Raw genomic sequence first — 19,357 nt, forward strand, 5'->3', positions numbered from 1 at the left:
ACTGGTGGAACCGATGGTACCAGCTGCCTTGTGACACTCTAAGGGAAGGAACCAGTAAGTGGTGAACTGTTGTTGTCGGAGCCTCAGCAGTGTGAGTGGTATTCAGAATTGGCATCTGACACAACATTGGTGTAGGAATATCCCTGGGTGATACTGGGACTGAAAGGACTGGCAACTCTGGAGATAGCCAGGTCCTCAAGAATATGCTAGTCTGGCAGATGGAGTGGGAAGGACTCCTGACTCTAGGCCAGGGGTCTCAAACATGCAGAGTTGTTTGCTACAGCCCACCATAGCTCCTCTCACCCCCCCTATCCCCTAAGTGGGCCATCTCGGTTCCTCCACCTACCTCCCAGCACTTCCTGCTGCCCAACAGCTGTTTGGTGGTGCTTAGAACTTTCCAGGATGAGGAGGGATATGGCACACTGAGGAGAGGATGTGGAGAAGAGGTGGGGCTGGGGTGGGAATAGGGGTAGGGACTTTGGGGAAGGGGTGGTGGTCTTTTGTATCTTTGTATGAAAAGGTGTCAGTGATGTGGCCCTTGGGCCAATGTACTAGTCCTCATGGTTATTTGAGTTTGAGATCCCTGCTCCAGGCTACCTGGTAGTGCAGGTTTGTGTGAGGCAGTCTTCCACTGATGCAGTACTTCCAGTGCAGGAAGTGAAAGGTTCCTTCTCTTCTTGCAGGGTTCAGACCCACCTCTTGCATCAACAGCTTCAGTGTGCACTTAGCTGTCACTGCTGTTGATGCCAACAGACATTACCCATGAATTCCAGACACATGTGCACTGGGGGTGTGGAGTCTCTCCTGGTACTGAGGATAGGCTGTCCTCTTTATAAAAGAAAGGCGAGGTAATTTATCCCTCTTCTTAGGGGAGTGTTTACCTTTACCCTTCTCATGCCTGTTTAGAGAGGTCCTTGGGCTTATCTGGAGCTATGCTATGTTAGTGCTGGAGGGCAGCAGGGGCTGTCTCAATTTGCTGATCTACTTAAAAAAGGCCATAGATTTAGAGTGAGGTCAATGTACTTAAAGGGGCAATGTGCATCTCACACACAGGTGAGAGTGTCTGCCATGCTGTCTCCCCTCCCTCCATTTGTAGCCTCACCCTTTACAAAGCAGCACATTATCAACAATGTGTTAACCTTAAGGGCTCAGCTGTTCTAGTTCATCATTTAGCAGTAAATCATTCCCTGAGAAATATCCCAACCTCTGACTTTACCACCTCACCCAAGCTTCACAATCATCATTGCAATGTACAGTATTAAATTGTTTGTTTAAAACACGCAGTATAATAAAATTTCTCTGGAACCTAATCCACCTTATTTACATTAATTTCACTTAAAGGTGCATTTTTCAGGAACATTACAACATTAAGCAAGGAGTTAGTCTACTTTGAAGTTGGGTTTAGCACAGTAATCAAGTCAGACTCCATGACTTCTTTCATCATCATAGCTCTTCTGAATCTTAAGAGTATGAGCAACAGCCCCAACTATATTTGGGGCAACAGGAGTTTGTGAGACCTACAGCCCCTCTGAATTCTGAGCTTAAATACATTGTGTAGTAAGGAAGAGACCTATTTTATTTGGATTTGTTAAGTGTTTACCATATGCAGTCAGCAGTTTGAGAAATTACAAGATAAAACTGACTTACCACCTTTAAGTGACCAGAAAAACATTCAACTATTTAACTTCTACAACAATTCCTCCAGCTCCTGCTGTTTTTGGATACGAAGACAAATGGGCATGTTCTACTCCCATCCATGACACCAATTTGCTATGTGGCCTTAGGCAAGCCACCTCACCTTTCTGGTTCAGCAACCCCACCTGCCTCACTCACAGATATGTTTGAGGATTAGTCTACTTCTTCAAAGTCCAAGACAAGTGTTCCAAGGTGTACTTAAGAGCCATAAATGTGGATGGATAGTGCACTAGACTACTGAGCAGATTGTAGAAACAAGTTTAACGTACTCTAACTACTTTAGTCTTTGAACCTCAGTAACTTCTACATCCTACCATTTAGGTATGGCAATAGTCTATTCATCTTGTGCAGCAGAGGCGGAAGACATTTATACATTCAATGAACATTTTAATGCAGGTTGCAGTCAAAATCATTTGTATTTGCTATACCCAGCCCCCTTTGAAGCAAGCTCTGAAGCTGACCCTTCAAACCCTGAGTGGTAAGACGCTCCAGTGCATTTAGAAGCCTGCTTTGCATTTTCAGCCTTGACAATAGTTCTGTACTTGAAGTGATACTTGTACAGCTTCTCCTAGTCTCCTCACTGCCCAAATGTATGATCTTTAAAGGTTAATCCTACATCCCTCCACAAGAGAAGCGAATAGTCTCGCTTTGACAGCAGAAAAGATATTCCCCACAGCTATTAAACATGGAACAAAGTAGCGCTAGCTTACATGCTAGATGACAGTGGCCCTTTAGTGTAGAGTTTACACAGTGTTTGGGAACATTTTTATTTTGTACACGTGACAAGATTTTACACCAAGAATAGTCAGTTAAATAGTACAAATTTACATTCATGAGGAATGTTTTAAAAAAATTCAACTTAAAAAATCCTCTTCTGCCCATAACCCCCACAACACCCCCCTCAACATTTTACAGTGAAAAACTGAACAATCTAATTCACATTCCCTCCTCACCCCAGACAGGATGCTAGTTGAGTGCAGCTTACAGTTCATCTTTTACATCTGTGGAGTCCTGCAAAGATGAGAGAGAGATAAGTTTATGGTCTCAAAACAGTTTAAAAAGAGCTACTTAGAGTCATCTCAATTTATAGATCTTTGTATAGTGAAAACAATGGCTTCCATGCATTATATGCTGCTCCCAAAGGCCAGTTTCTGCAGTACCATGTCTGGTGCAGGTCTCATTTTCACAGCACTTAATGCCTCTGACAAAGGATTTTTAGTCCCTTTTAAGAAGGGATTTTGTATCTGTTCACACCCATTTAACAACTGAAAGTGGTCTTAAAGATTTGTCAATTGTCTAAGACCACCCTGTTTCTACAGGGGCTCCAGTTGTAAGCTTGTCCAACTGGAGGGGAAGATATGATCTGCTATTTAATCTAGAACAATTAATTTTTAAAAAGCCTTCCAGGCCCTTTATACCAGAGCAGCAAAAAGGGCAAACCCCAACTTCTCCACTGTAGGCCACCTTTGGAATGCAATTATGACTGTGGGTCATCTCTGCTCAGTTTGTAAGTCCCCCCCTTACCAACACTACCAATGCTGAGAAGTCTACTAGCTTTCTGGTCATGACTGTTGAGATCTTAACAGTAATTCAATAGTGTGGACTAGCAAGCCAAAACAGAATAGAGTTCCCTCCCATAGCATTATCACTGCAGCAGCTCAGAGTAGGTGTGGCAGGTAAATTTAAGCAGCTACAAGTCCAGATACAGAGAGCAGTTCTGTTATAAGTCATGTTTACCTCCTCACTAACCTACTCCTACTACTTCATTAAAAGCAGCCTTAGATTCTTGGGTACAATTAAGCAAAGCACCACCATGCAAACTCCAGCTTTACAGGTAAGAGATACAGGCTATAGGAGCCAACCACTTCAGGTAGGTGACTGAACACCAGGACCAATCTCCACAAGATTAGAACAGATTTAAATAGAAGAGGCCCTTCCCCAACCTAAACTCCTGGGAACCAATAATTTAGTCTGTTTGGTTCAATAACCCTTCCAGCTGGTCCTCAGAATTGGGAATGAAGCAGTAGAGAACTGCAGTACTGAAAGGAGAAGAGTCCCAGAACAACACAGCTTGGTGACTCTCTACATTAAAATAGTTGCAGACATCTAAAAAAACTAGGGTTACTTTAAATTCCATTTGTGGGTGTTCAGTAATCAACTTTAACCTTGAAACATGATCAACTGGAAATACAAACAGTTCCCAGTTTTATTAGAAAGTATAGCATTTTAATAAAATAACTTATTTCTGACCACAGATTCAGCAAAGTTCAGCCACTACCTAAATAGTCCATCTCCAACAAGAAGTTATACTTCCCAGTCTGCTCTTCTGCACTTAAAGAAGTTAGTAGTTTCCTGTCTACTAGACTCAGGACAGGCATATACCAAGTGCCTTAGGGAAGTAGTCTTGCCTAAATCCCAGTTTAGATCGAGCCTTAGACTACAAAATGAAGCGATTTATCTCAGTCTCCTTTGACAAGTTCAGCAAGTAGCAGCTTGCTTGATGTCAAAGCATATCGTAAGTCTTTGCTATACAGTGGAGTTCCACAAGTTTTATCTACACTATGCCTCAATGAAGCCATGTTTTGTTTGCTCCATGAAAAAACCCCAAAAACCTTCACTTTGAAATGTTACTTTCATTAGGTTTAGAAAAATCTAAATTAGAGACTGTAGTAATGAAGAATTATTCTGAGAACTGACCTTCTCGGTTTCACTCTCATCACCTTCAACTTCTACTTCTTCCTCCTCATCTTGCTCTACTTCAGCTGTGTCTTCAGGTTCTTCTGGCTCCTCTTCCACCTTAGATAACATGAAATAAAGCTATTTGTTATTCCACCCTCAATAGATCAATTTGCTTATCTGTCTTAATGGTACACAGGATGTATGCAAGATTCAGTTGGAAGTTACTGTATGAACGGAGAATGAATGAGTTTTAGTGAAGCAAGGCAACAGATTTAATCACTTGATACATCTAGCTATTGGATGTTAAATGAAGTTATACATAAAATGCAATGAACTGAACGGCTTTGGAATATCTTTTAGTTTTAAGATTCACTAGAGGTAGTGTAGTCTAGTAGATAGGACTGAAAATGGCCCAGAGGCTCACCTTTCTGGCCCATTCACCTGCCTTTGCACCACTCAGGTAGCAAGACCTGCCCATATACCCCAATGTGGATTTCTTTAAGTGTGGTAATTCCCCAGTGGGCACATCTAGTATAGCTATCTCCATATAGCCACAAATTTGGGGGGAGTGTTGAGTAGAGCATACAAGCACACTGCACTGTCTTCAGCTGGTGCTGAGTCACATGGGGGGAAAGTGCCAAAACGACAGAACTTAAGAGCAACTTTGGAATGTGGCCAGTAAATCAGAACTGGGTCATTAATGACCCACCTTTGTGTGCAGAGAAGCTGGATATACTGCAAATTGATCTAGATGCTATAAACTAGGTCCCCAAACTGTTACTTGGAAAACCATCTACATAGTATTTTGGAGTGATCTTTCCAAGCCCAGGTTGACAGACTTGGGCTTGTGTTCTAAAAACAGCTGTATAGCCCCAACTTCAAAGCACCATCTAACTTCAATCTGTGGCTTATACAGCTTTTTTTGAAAACTAGCTGAAGCCCTGCTGGCAAGAACACTCACTCCAGAATGCTGTGTAGACAGACGCATATTCCCCCATACATGCACACCCCTTAAGTTGTCTTAAGTGGAAGTTTTGATTTTTATTTTTCAAGGTGCTTTGAAAATTAAGACCACTGAGCACCAAATGTTACCCAAAAGTGAAGGAAGCTCACCTTTGCATCAAGGTCAATGTTTAAACTTAAACGAAGCATTCTTTCTATTCTCTCTCCATATTCCTTCGTGTCTGGTAACATATAGCCTGATCTTATGGTCGCCGTTTCGAACAGAACTACCGCAAGATCTGCAACAGTTTTATCATCTTCATTTTCCTGATTTGGAAAGTTAAGGAAGAGCCATTAATCAGGGTTCATGCAGCCAAACAGTTAATATATCGTTGCTTTATAACATCTGTTTACCTTGATGCGCCTGAGCATGTCCTTGATCAGCGGATGTCTAGGGTTAATTTCAAAGGTCTTCTTCTGACTAGCATAGTAACTACAAGAAAATTACATTAGTAGCTAGCTTTTTAAAAACAGGAGTACCATTTTAGTTTGCCCTCTAATGTTTAAGGCTTGGCTTAGTTTAGAATAGTACATAAGTTCAAGTTCTGGAAGACAACTAAGGTGCAGAAAGTCAGCTTTACATGTAATACTTAGTTTACACTGCTGTTCTGCTCTTTGATATGTGCAGATGCTTATCAATTAATTTGGTTATGCTTCAGTAGCATCAGTTTGTGAAGCTACAAGAGGGTTACAAACCAATAAACACTTTCAATGCTTAGACACTAGATGGATTCAGTCAGTTTGTTGTAGGCTTCCCTTTCTAAAAGGGTTTAATGTAACACTGTTGGATGCATTTATAAATATTTTCTGAATAATCTAGTCACCACTGTTGTGACAGACCACCTATTTACACTATTACTCCAATGCACAAAATTCTGATTTGTCAAACAATTTAAACACTTAAGATATTCAAGACAGATTAATTTAAAGATTAGGCCTGAGTTTTCAGAATCTGATCAGCTTGCTTTTACCATTAGTAAAAGAGCCTGGTCTAGAGCCTCACTATTGTTAACACTGCAAGGGAATGTCTGCATACAAGAGACTTACATATTTACAGGACTTTATGTGACTGGATCCCTTTAAATGAAGTCCTGTAAATATGTATAAAATTCAGTGATGAGTGTATACTTAAGTCCTTGTGAGATGAAAAATAGTTAAATGAGGATTATTTCTTATAGGTCCATCATCAATATTGAACACTGTTAGGCAAGTCATAAATGCATACTAACTGTGGCTCATATTTGTGGTGTTGGTAGACCATGATATACAGGTATGAAAGCTTACTTTGTGGAGATATCTTTCCCAGTCTGGTATGCCTGAGCCTTCATAATTCTTTCCATGTTGCCAGACCATCCATACTGACTAGCCACCAGTGCACATGGAGACTGAGTTAAGCGTTGAGACAACACTGCTTTTTCAATCTAGGGAAAAAAAGTAGAGATTGAGGGAACGTCTAATGAACAAGAGAAGTGTTTACCTATTTCATTATCTCTTCATTACTGCAATAAATTTGAGAGAGTTACAGTTCTCATCTTTGAGATCAAGTTAGTTTTTACTACAGTCCTATAGTATTTGTTATAAATACTTCAGAGGTGGCTTTGAGAGCTTTTCATTGGAAATCAGAGTCTTAATATCCTTATACTATACTATAATAATATCCTTAATACTAAATATTAGTATTTTTGTCTTCTAAAAGCCATTGAGAGGTGAGCAAAGTGCTTTTTAGAAAGCTATGTACATTCATATAGAAATGAAGTTTATGTCCCCAGGGGGACAAATAAATGAATGAAGTCTACTGCAAGGATGAGGATGTAAAATTAAAGGATTGTGTCTGTGTGCATGCACACAAAAAGAGACAGATGCAAAATAATGCTCCTGCGAACATAGAATTTGTACCTTGTCCTTTAACGCCTTGTCTTTCATCCAGGTTAAGAGTGGCTCAAATTCTTTTTCCAAAGCTTCCCGACTCTCCTTGGATTTGTCACTTTCATCAAATTTCACTCCTTCCTTAGCAACATTCTGGAATCTCTTGCCATCAAATTCTGGCAGAGCTTGAATACAGTATTCATCTACAGGTTCAGTCAAATAGATCACTTCATAACCCTTTTTCAGAAGACGTTCAACAAATGGTGAAGATTCAGCCTACAAAAACAAGTTAATTAGAAACAATTTTAATATTACTTGACACTAAATTATTGAATTCCATTGCTGTATAGTTCAGCCAGTTGTGAAAATATTACCAGTACCTGGCATTTAGGTTAATATGTTGCCTTGAACAGCAACAGTAGTACTACTACAGTACAAGCAACTACAATCATATGGGGCACACTAAGCATAGCCATTCTTTCCAGCAGTCACATCTTGAATTACAACTAGTTTGATCCCTAAACTCAGACTGGTTTGCTACTTGACTATTTTGCTTTACAGTAACTCACTTAGGCCTGGTCCCCACTAAGCCCCCACTTCGGACTAAGGTACGCAAATTCAGCTAAGTTATTAACGTAGCTGAATTCGAAGTACCTTAGTCCGAACTTACCGCGGGTCCAGATGCGGCAGGGAGGCTCCCCCGTCGATGCCACGTACAGCTCGGCGAGAGGAGGAGTACCAGCGTCGACGGCGAGCACTTCCGGGATCGATTTATCGCGTCTGGTTAAGACGCGATAAATCAATCCCAGAACAGATTGCCTGCCGCTGGACCCTCTGGTAAGTGAAGACGTACCCGCTTAGTCCACGTTAACGTTGCTACATTGCTGATCAATTAGACAACATGCTTGTTTAAAGTTGCGCAATGCTCCCTTATAATGTTGTTTGGTAGCCACCTTTGTCCACTGCTTGCAGGAAGAGCAGCCCGTTGCTGCTAACTGCTGGGGGCTTGGAACCAGGGTGGACCGGCAGCTGTCCCCATCAGCTCCCTTCTCCCCTAAGTTCCCTGTGGGGCAGCTGCCCAGCAGGCTATCAATTGCTGGCAGTTCAGCTGTCCCTCCTTCCACTGCCATATGCTGTTCCTACCCTCTGCCTTGGAGCTGCTCCTGGGAGCCTCCTGCTTGCTGTGCAGGAGGGGGGGCTAATGTCAGGGTGTCCCTCTGCCCTGCTCATCCCTTCTCCATATAGAGCAGGGTGGGGACAGGACAGAGCTTGCTGTTGCTGGCCGCAGCTACAGTCTCAACTGCCTGATCTACTTATAAAGGCAATGTACTTAGAGTGATATCAGCGTACTTAAAGGGGCAATGCACATCTCTCCCCCACACACAGGGCATGCATCTCCCTGCCCTCCATTGGTGCTGCCTTGTTAATGTAGCCTCACACTATGTGTTAACCCTTGAGGGGTCAGACGAATACTAGTTGATCATTTAGCAGTAACGCATTCCCTGGGAAGCTTCACCACCTCAACCAAGCTTCACAATCATTGCTGAGTACAGTATTAAGTTGTTTGTTTAGATCAATCTTTTATATATAGTTTTGTCTGGTGAAAAAAATTTCCCTGGAACCTAACCCCCCCTTCCCCAATTTACATTAATTCTTATGGAGAAATTGGATTTGCTTATCATTTTGCTTAAAGTTGCATTTTTCAGGAACATAACTACGCTGTTAAGTGAGGAGTTACTGTATAACACAAAGATTTTTATTCTTACCTCTTTTCTGTTGGACCCTGCCATGAAATAGATTTTGTCTTGTTTCTCCTTCATTCTCTCCACATACTGGTCCAGACTAGTAGTGTTACTTTCATGATGAGATGATTGGAAACGAAGAAGTTTAGCTAGACGGGTACGGTTGGAATGATCCTCAATCACTCCAAGTTTTATGTTAGTACCAAATTCTTTCCAAAATGTATCATTGTATTTTTCTTCAGCAATCTTCTTGATCATGTCAAGAGTTTTACGAACGAGCTTTTTCCTAATAACCTAAGAATTCCAGAGACAAAATAGCAAGTTCACCCATACTGTTACATAAACAGTGAGAACAACCAATCTTAAAGCTACTACAAAGAATGCTCCAACAGACAATCTGTTAAGTACTCCCTCGGTTCTCATGTTACTCTTCTGTAGCCATCTCCTTTTCATTTTCTTCCAGTGAAGATCTAATAAACTTTGAATTTGCAGCAAGAGTTTTCATGAATCATTCCATTTTGTATCTTCACTTTTAATTAAGTGAAATCAAGTTAAGCTTGTCGTCTTGCTTTTTTACTTTATTCCTATTTAGATACAATAGGCTAGAAAGAATCTAGGCTAACTATGGCTAGTAGGGTATTTTGTGTTTCCCCATACTTGCTACAATCCTGTTACTTAACCAGGGAAGTAGATTTATCCACTCCTTGTGGTTAAGTAGCTTGTTAAATTATGTCTAAATAAATAAAGATACCTTTAGCAATTTATGCTGCTGGAGGGTTTCACGGGATACATTCAGAGGAAGATCATCAGAGTCCACCTAATTGGGGGGGGGGGGGAAAGAAGAGAGGAGAGGGGAAAAAAGGTGAATTTATGAAGTAGAAGCAACAGTAACTTAAGCCAACTCTGTTAAAAACTTAAAGATACTTACAACACCCTTGACAAAATTAAGATATTTAGGCATCATGTCATGGAAGTCATCAGTGATGAACACTCTCCGGACATACAACTGCATGATATATAAAAAAAAAAAAAAAAGATTAGGAACGTTTGAAGGATGTTTAAGTTTATTCCAGCTTTCGGCATACTTATGTTTTTACCTTAATGTAATCACTCTTTTTGGATCCATATTCATCAAATAAGCCCCGTGGAGCTGTGGTGGGAATAAACAAGATAGACTTGAATGTTACTTCTCCTTCAGCAGTGAAGTGAATATAAGCCATAGGATCATCGTGTTCCTGTGGAAGGAAAGTTACTATTTAGTCAAGCTCTGGAAAGAAACACTGTGAGAAAGCTATTCTTGTGAGTTTGCACTTGTGGAAGGAACAGCTGGATCAGTGATCTAGAAATAATTCATGGAATAAATAAGTGCTGGTAACCTCTGCATAACTACCACTGATTTATTTATCCTTTAGAAAAATAATTTTATTTAACATCTTCCTTTCATTCTAGATTGCATGAAATGAGATTAAGGAGATCGGTCTCAATATTTAGTTGGCAAAGTCTTAAACCCCAGATTATGGTAGTTTACTTCCATGTTAAATAGCATGTAAACTGTAGTTCACTAATAGAGTAGCGAGCAGCCTGGTTCTACCAAAAATGAGGAAAGATAATTGAAATTGAAAAATTAAGCAATACACTAGTGTAAAGTAATAAGAGCCATTACACAACCACTAACATTTTCACTGGTATTTGCAAGGGGATGACAAAAGTAGGAGGTCTAATTTGCAAAGATTAATTCTCCATTGTATGATGGTGCAGAATTAATGTTCCCTGCAGAATTCCCCCCGAATTTAATTTCCACCAAGATGCTTCTCTTCCATTTGTGTTTCAAATAGATTAGTTAGGTGTACACAATGTCTTTGTGTACACATGACCCTAGTGGCACCACCCTCCATCTTGTATTCCTTGCCAGCCTGAATTCACATCCCCTCTGCTCCCATCACTAAATCCCTACCCAGCACTCCTATTCATACCTGGCATGGGGGCATCACTTCTGCAGATGAACGGGTGTTGCACATGGTTTGCCAGCCATGACTGAACACACAAACAAACCCCTGCGTGCACACACACTGACTGTCCTGGGTCTCCCTTCCCCATGCTGGCACCTGCTACCTCACAACTACTGCTAACTCACCAACCCTCCCATCCCACTACGATGGCGTGACCCAAAAAACATACTATACACATGACAGACACACAAAGCAGTCCTTAAGGACACTATTGCCCTCTTAGGCCAGGTCATTACAATACTCTTGTATAATGACTTTAAATGAAATATTTAATTTCACTGAAACAGAACTGTCAAAGATGCATAAAGTTCTTTATTAATATGCCTAGAAACCTATTTCTCAAAAAACATTTTCTGAATCTGTCATCTATTGTTACAGGCATACTTGCTGACAGGTATTTTGAAATAAATTGCCAAAATAAATTGAAAGTGGCATGACTATATATTGTGTTTTGACAAAATGTACAATATTTTAAACTTGTGCAGAAATTAGTATTTTGGTGCAGCATTTCCCCAAAAGTAAGAGATCATACCAACTATCCTCCCTACTACTTCTCACATTCCCTTCCCCATCCCCCTCAATCAGAACAAGGACCTTTACTAAAGATAAGTTTAGTGGTAGGTTTAAGGGTCTGGCCTTCCACATTGTCACCTCCCATACATTGCTTTAGACTGAGATTGTACTATACCAGAAGTGTACTATATTACCTTAGAAAATGATTTGTAAAAAGCTTTGTATTCATCTTCTTCAACCTCCTTAGATGGTCTCTGCCAAATTGGCTTGATATCATTCATAAGCTCCCAATCCCAGACAGTTTTTTCAACCTGTGCATTTAACAAAAAAAACCAAACACAAACCCAATTCTACATTGTTCAACTCTTTTGCACATGCCTGAGATTTCTGCTATTGATGTATAAGTTACGGAAGAAAGTCACTGCTTCACTGAGGCATCTCAAGTTAAAAAGTTTACTTCTGTATTGTCAACCTTTGTACTGTTCTGCATGCAGAGTATTACTTCACCAAGTACTCAGTAGTGTACCAGGAGCATAGAGTTTGCATTTGGCAGAGTTTGCATTATCTAGTGGCTAGCTGTTGATAAACTCCAACAGCTCAAGACTCTTGATCTGCTCTCAGAAACTTACTTGCAAATATAAGAAATACATTACAGTACACCTAGCCCTGGTCTCAAAGCCTCTTACAGAGAAATCCTTACGGAACTACCATTCACAAGGTACTACCAGTATTTCTGAACAGGAAGACATTTTCTGCTGTTTTGGCAATTGTTAGGATCAAAATATTGTGTATTAGAATTTTATTTTACTGTCTTGCTAACAGCAGATTTCTACTAACACCATATAGATGGTAAACTTACTAGAAGGCACCATTGTTGCTAAAAATATATCATTCACATCTGGAAGATAAAGGAACATGGGACTGTAAACCAAGTTGTCTAGTGCTTTGAAGTGTATTAACGCCCCCCCCCCCCCAAACCAAAAAAACCATCACTCTCACTCACACACACACGTGTACCTTTTTAGTTTTTGGCTTTTTCTCCTCTTCCTCCTCCTCAACAGCAGCTTCATCATCGGTTTCCTCTTTTTCTTTTTCCTCCTCCTCTTCAATGGGCTCTTCTACAGTCTCAGTCTGTGGAAACACTTAGGTGTAAGTCTACTTTGCTTCAGAAGGATCTGGTCAAACAGCCTTTCCTTGGTTGGCACACTCATGAAACAATGACTTATGATAGTTAAGGGGCTTAGATTTTCAAATCTAGTCACCATTGGACTACAAAAAGCTGTTATTTTAAATGAATGAGTAACTCTAGAACAGGTCAACTGCCATGCTTTAAGATAAACCATGTAGCATTCGGATTATTAGTAGTATGTAATAATTCACTCTGAATAGCAACAGATGTGAGTGGGGCTGCAGCAGAAACAAGCTTGCCTAAGTTGATTTTCAACCACTAGTCTGAATTTTGTACTAACACTAAAGACTAAACAGAGGCATACACAAAATCAGAATGTGAACCTTCAGTGAGGCCCCAAAACAATACCCTGGTGAGAAGCCCCAGAAACTACAGGCAGCAGGTACTTATTTCCACCATGATGCATTCTCTGCTTGAGACTTCCACCTTTTGGTTTTGCTTCTTGCTATTAGATATGCAGGGCCACCCTGTAGCTTCTTGAAAGGAGAAGTAGCAGTTATTTCTCCTCCCTCCCCCCAAGTTGTGGAGGTGGAGGGATAGGTCCCTGACTTATCCCTTCACCTGTCTCGAGTCATCTTCATATGGATTCCAATTTCCTCAGCTACTGCTCAGCTTTTACAAGTAGTGTGAAGTTGCCATAAGTTCTCCCATTCCCCAGGTTTGAAGGGCAGTGAAGCTGACCAGCATCTTGTCAGTTCTGCTGCTTTGGAAAAGTCTATTTGGAGAAGCACTACCAGCCAAACAAGAACCAATAGTTTGAAACCATGAGGATAAGTGCTTTCATAGAATGCTTAAGTGCTGTAGAACAGCCAGCTCAGGAAATTTTGTGATGAACGAGGGCCCCCTATTGGGAAATGGATTTTTCAAGCCTTTGAAACTTGTGCTGTATATATAATGAATGTAATTAGTTAAGAGTTAGAGCTATTTACCTTGCTGCTCCACACATATATGGGGAAGTTAATGAACTGTGAATATTTCTTGACTAGATTTTTAATTGTATCCAGCTCAAGATAGTCAGATGCCTCCTCCTTCAAGACAAGGCTGAAGAAGACAGTACAAGCATTAGACAGGCTAGTATTTCAATGCAGTTTTACTTATCTGAATCTATTCATAAGTATTTTGAAAAATATAGTGCATCAGAACACAAATAGGGGACAGCCTTGGGAAAGTTCCAACGGAATTGGGACAAACAGTCTACTCTGCTCCTTTGCTGTCCTGTCTTTTTCCAGAGGAAAAGCAGTACCATTACAGCGGTTCCAATTATGGAAGCCCAAAGCAGACCAGAACAGGTTTAGAAAACTGCACTTAAAGACAAATCAGATTAGCACAATCTAAATCATTGTTTGAAACCAATTCTACATCATTTACTAGACACCAAGCCAGTCCCAGAGCATAACTGAAATTGGCTGCTCAGAGGGATTTTTATTGTCAGGTAGTTTGGCCTCATTTAAGAGTAACTACTATATTTAGCACTGGTTTCATTTTTTTCCATCACATTAAGTTGTGGAAAGTCTTCCTAGCAGTACATGCAACTCAAGCCATCAGGACTAGAAAGGTGTTTCTTAGTGAAATCTGAAATGTACTAAGTGAACAGCAAAAAGGTAGAGACATTAATCATGCAGTTTCAATTTTTATAAGTCAGTAGCAGACAAATTTAAGATTTAACTTGTCTACAGCACTTGAAGTTAATGGAAAGTTTGAAAAAACTGAGAATGGCATGTTTCTCTTTGTGGTCCTTGCTACTCAAATTTGATAAGTCTCAGATAGGAAAAGCAAGCCAACTGCATTAGCAGAAAGGACAGCCAACACAGTAGCCAGTTATATCACAGCAGTACGAGTTCAGAGATCAGCTCTGAAGGGATCATTTGTTAATGCACAGTGTAGAGAATAACCTATATTAGAGCTTAACAAAGTTTTGTCAATGTGTCCCCAGAAATTGACTGCAGCTATTAAAGTATTTAAGTTTGCAGGCAGTTCATTTGTTTCTTCCAGGCCACTCTCCTCCATTATTAAGTCCACTTAAGAAAAAAAAAAAAACACTAGCAGTTTAGCTAGAGTACTGAAGTATGTACTTTTTCAGGTAATGTAGCTGAACTAAAAAAATTCCAACTTTGTAAAACTAGAAATCAAGCATACTTGTTAATATCTTGTCACATCCATAAGCTATGCAAGAAAGTGAAAAATTGGCAAAAAACCTGAACACCTTTAGTCAGTAGTTATTTTCAAGTCCCTATACCACGGCTTTGATTCAGGAAGTCATTCCTATTCAGGAAAAGCACTTATTCCAGGTTAAGGACACGATAAATGAAGAGTTGCATGCACAGGATTCATAGTTAGTGTCCTACCACATTCATGGCCATGAAATCTGCTCTTGTGTGCTTTTACCCTATATACCCTGTGAAATCAGCATAGTGGAGACCCAAGTTTCTCAACAAGGAGTTGCAAGGTTATTTTAGCAAGGGGAATCATGGTATTGCCACCCTTACTTCTGCCCTGCCTTCAGAGCTGGGCTCCTGGCCAGCAGCTGCTGCTCTCCAGCTGCCCAGCTCTGGTACTGCTACCCTCCTACAGGGACTTTGCAACCCCCCCGCCAACTCCTTGTTGAATCAGGAGCCCTACAATTACAACAATGACATTTCAGATTTAAATAGCTGAAATCATAAAATGTATGATTTTTAAAATCCTATGACTGAAATTGACCAAAATGGACCATGAATTTGGTAGGGCCCTATTCATAATGCAGAGAACAGATAACATGCTAATGAGCAATGTATACATCAACAGTTTAATAAGCTTTTTTTGGGGATCAGCTGCAATACTTACGTTATGGTGGTGCCTCTACCTAAGGAGTTTCCTCTGGGGTCATCAATCACTGAGAATTCATTTGAATCAGATTCCCAAATGTGTTGAGTATCATTGTTGTGCTTTGATGTAACAATAACTCTGTCTGCTACAAGGAAGGCAGAATAGAAGCCAACACCAAACTGGCCAATCAACTCAGATGTTGACTGACTATCTTCTGGCATTTCAGTAATCTTGTTTAAGAATTCACTTGTACCAGACTTGGCAATGGTACCCAAGTTTTTAATTAATTCTTCCTTGGTCATGCCAATACCGGTGTCTGTAACATGAAGCATGTTCTTCTCTTTATCGCACTAGAAAATGAATGAGGTAAATTCAGTTAAATGTCACTTGAAGACTGCATGCATTGCATCTTGTTAAAGTTGAAAGTTACAGGTGAGATGTTACAGTAACTGAAGATTCTTCATGAAGAAAGTCTGCTATCCAAAAATCTGGCTAGAGTATGGATTCACATTAAAGCAATAAGGGAAGACACTCCTGCTGAAGCAATGCAGTGGTTCAGCCACTCTCCACTGAAAGTGGAACACTTCAGAGGCAGCCATAAATGCTTGCTATAACACTAAGACAAGGCATTTGAGGATTTTATGGTCAAACTAACAGTAGGGTACCAAGGTTTTAGTCTAAGTTTACAGACTGGGATAGGCAGAATGTTAAATACAAATTTGAGCTTGGGCAAGGAGAAGTGAAGAAGTATTTTCCAATGGAGGGGCGTGGGGTGGGTGGAAGAATCAACAGATTACTGTTAGTAGCTAGCAGCTCTTACCTTTATTTTAATAGTGAGTTCTTCATTACCAGCAAGGGCATTTTCATCAGTCAGTGATAATAGCCTTATCTTATCTAGAGCATCAGAAGCATTTGAAATCAATTCTCTCAGGAAAATCTGAAATGAAATGTATTGGGATGATAAACTTTATGCTAGAACTATACATGCTGACATTGTCTAGATAAACATACTGCTTACCTCCTTGTTTTTGTATAAAGAATTGATAATGAGTTTCATCATTCTGTTAACTTCAGCTTGGAATGCAAACTTCTCAGATTTTTCTCTGATTTCTTTTATCTGGGACGCATTTAAGCCATCTAATTGAATAGCTTCCTCCTCTCTGTGGAGACAAAGTTAGATCTTTTATTAGGCCTTATTCAGTTAATATGCAGTTAGTCCAGTGACAGGAACAAGTGAATTTGTGGTTATAGCAACAGATAGATCTTGGGTTACTATGACATTCCACAAACCATGACATCAGGATGACAGTTTAGAACTGCAAGATTTGATTTTGACTATGGAACACTAAGTGTGAAAACTACTGGGAAAGTCTGATAACAGGTGAGTGCACTAGATGTTTTAAAAGCTGGACCTCTCTACTAGTCAGCAAAAATCCTACCACAGTCCCCGGTCTAAAGGCCCCACTCTGAAGTTACAATAGACAATAACCTCTATGCTACAGAAGGGAAGGCATACAACTGAGAGGTTATTTCAAGTGTACTGCATGTGTTTGCCACAAGCCAGTGTACTTGTACTGACCCCTTTCACACTGCAAGTGCGACCTCCCCCCCCCAATAAATTAAAAACACTTGTTTGTATATTTTACACCATTATAAATGGTGGAGGCAAAGCGGTGTTTGGGGTGGAGGCTGACAGCTCGTGACCCCCATGTAATAACCTCATGACCACCTGTGGGGTCCCGACCCTCAGTTTGAGAATCCCTGCCCTATGGAGTATCAGCAAAAAGAAGGAAGCTGACTGGTACTAAAGGAAGTAAATGACAGATGCCAATCTGTGTGACTTCAAACATGTAACAAGGCAATCTGGCTACCATTTCACTCAGATATTATGTTTTACTTACCATTTATCTGCTTTTAAGAGGATTTAATATAAAACCACAAACATGGGCAATTTGCTTTTTTAAAAAAGTAAAGGGACTGAAGAGTCCAGAGCTCGTTTCCCTGAAACAGCAGCTCTCTACCTTTCCAGACTACTGTACCCCTTTCAGGAGTCTGATTTGTCTTGCATTCCTCCAGCTTTCACCTCATTTAAAAATTAATTGCTTTCAATGTCTGATTTTTGTAAGACAAAAGTGTCACAGCCACTATTACTGAAAAATTGCTCACTTTCTCACTTACCATATAATTATAAAATAAATCAATTGAATATAAATATTGTACTTGCATTTCAGTGTATAGTATCTAGAGTCATGGTATGAAATTTTAGTTTGTATGGACTTTGCTGGGGCTTTTTATGTAGCCTGTTGTAAAACTGGGCAAATAGCTAGATGATTCGATGTACCCCCTGTACCTCTGTTTACCCCCAAGGGTACATGTACCCCTGGTTGAGAACCACTGCCCTGAAAGACTCTACATTAGAAACACAAACCGCTCCCCCATCACAATACTGACGCCTTGGCCAGCGAGGAGGAGGAGGCAGTCACCAGCACGTGGAGCTCACAGCTCTTTCCAGCATTATAGGTACAAACCTCTGAACAACTTCGTCATCGGTCCGAGAGCCCTCTCGGCTTTTACCCAGGTCATCTTCTACTGTACCATCCACGTCCAGCTCCTCCGCTCTAGCCGATGCTGGGGGAGAAGGCAGGGGGCGTTAGAGAACTGCCCCACCGCGCGGAGCCGCCGCCGCCCCCCTTCCCAGGGGCCTTCCGCGCCCTGCACTGCGAAGGAGGCGCCTGTCAGGACCCCGCTGCGGGCGACACGGGGAGTGAGGAGGGAAGGTTTCCGAGCTGCAGCCCCAGCGCCATGACGGGTCGGGCAGTGCAGGGAGCTCCGGCCAGCGCGCCCTGGAAGGGAAACCCCCCCCCCCCCCCATAACGCCGCTGCGGGAGGCGGCCCCGCCCCCACCACGGGGCGCAGCGCGAGGCAGCGCCTCGAGAATCAGGCCCCGGCCCCTGAGGGGAAGAGCCAGCGCGGACCCCGCCAGCCTCCGGGGAGGCGGAACCGGAGCCGGACTCCGAGCGGTTCTCCCCGCTCGCCCCGGAGCAGATCCCCTTCCCCGGGCTCAAACAGCCCCGACTCCCGAGGGTCCCGGCCCCTCCCTCTCATTCACCGGGCAGAGGCCGCGCAGGCCCAGGCCACCTGCCCCAACCGCTCCTCGCCAGAAGCTTCTAGAACCCGCGGGCGGGCGGGCGAGCGACTCACAGGCTAGCACCAGGACACACAGAAGAGCGAGTCCCCACAGCGGCTTCATGGCGGTGTCAGTGCGGACCCAGGAGAGAACAATCGAGCCCCTGCCCCGCGACTCGAGCTCCGCGGAACGGCGCTATCGCTGAATCGCCCAAACCACCAGCCAGGTGAGCCCGCCTCCCCCCAGCCTTATCACTGTCCGGCACGCGGGGCGGGGAAAGGCGCTCAGCAAGCCACCAATCAGAGCGCACCACGCCAAACACAGAGCCAATGAGGAGCCCCGAGGGGTGGGGCGGAGTCCTGTCCTTGCCAATCAGAGCCTTCCATGTGCGGCTTCCTGCAGCCAGAGCGTGGCTGCCTCTGATTGGTCATTGGTAGGAAGAGTCGGCCAATCATTTTTAATAGCTAGTTTAATCTGCCTGCTTTTATTTATTTATTTAAATTAAGTACTCGGAAATGTTTGACTCCGCGGCCATGTGGTTCACCCACGAATGAGATCCGTGTCTAAAGCGATAAAAGTCTCCACATGGCCGGATCAATCCAAACCATTTCCGGGGCGCCCAGAATGTTTGCCCAGAGACAGTTACTACGGCAACGTTTACTTCCGGCAGGTACAACCTCTGCGGAGGCAGCTACAGAGGAGTGGGTGAGAAGTGAGTGACGGAGGCCAA

General features: G+C 42.0%; 1 protein-coding gene across 1 annotated transcript; it reads right to left on the minus strand.

Annotated features, from left to right (window-relative positions):
* Positions 1 to 4,332: 4,332 nt before the first annotated feature.
* HSP90B1 (heat shock protein 90 beta family member 1) lies at positions 4,333 to 18,861 on the minus strand. The gene is made up of 17 exons (XM_054033182.1): positions 18,702 to 18,861; positions 18,029 to 18,128; positions 16,519 to 16,660; positions 16,321 to 16,437; positions 15,519 to 15,850; positions 13,625 to 13,736; positions 12,524 to 12,637; positions 11,701 to 11,817; positions 10,082 to 10,219; positions 9,913 to 9,990; positions 9,736 to 9,801; positions 9,009 to 9,278; positions 7,273 to 7,518; positions 6,661 to 6,797; positions 5,731 to 5,809; positions 5,488 to 5,643; positions 4,333 to 4,491 (listed from the first exon to the last, which is right to left on the minus strand). The coding sequence occupies exons 1-17, from the start codon at positions 18,748 to 18,750 to the stop codon at positions 4,348 to 4,350; spliced, it is 2,397 nt and encodes a 798-aa protein (XP_053889157.1). The 5' UTR covers positions 18,751 to 18,861; the 3' UTR covers positions 4,333 to 4,347.
* Positions 18,862 to 19,357: the final 496 nt, after the last annotated feature.

This window comes from Malaclemys terrapin, chromosome 1 (assembly GCF_027887155.1).
Source record: "Malaclemys terrapin pileata isolate rMalTer1 chromosome 1, rMalTer1.hap1, whole genome shotgun sequence".
Taxonomy (NCBI): Eukaryota; Metazoa; Chordata; order Testudines; family Emydidae; genus Malaclemys; species Malaclemys terrapin.

Bases quoted from the DNA above. Each gene is read 5' to 3' on its own strand.
- HSP90B1 (XM_054033182.1), bottom strand. From the start codon at position 18,750: ATGAAGCCGCTGTGGGGACTCGCTCTTCTGTGTGTCCTGGTGCTAGCC. The intron at 16,661-18,028 runs GTTTGTACCTAT...TTGTCTCCACAG, and splicing joins GATGACGAAGTTGTTCAGAG to AGAGGAGGAAGCTATTCAAT. The intron at 10,220-11,700 runs GTAATATAGTAC...TTCCTTCCACAG, and splicing joins TTTACAAATCATTTTCTAAG to GAACACGATGATCCTATGGC.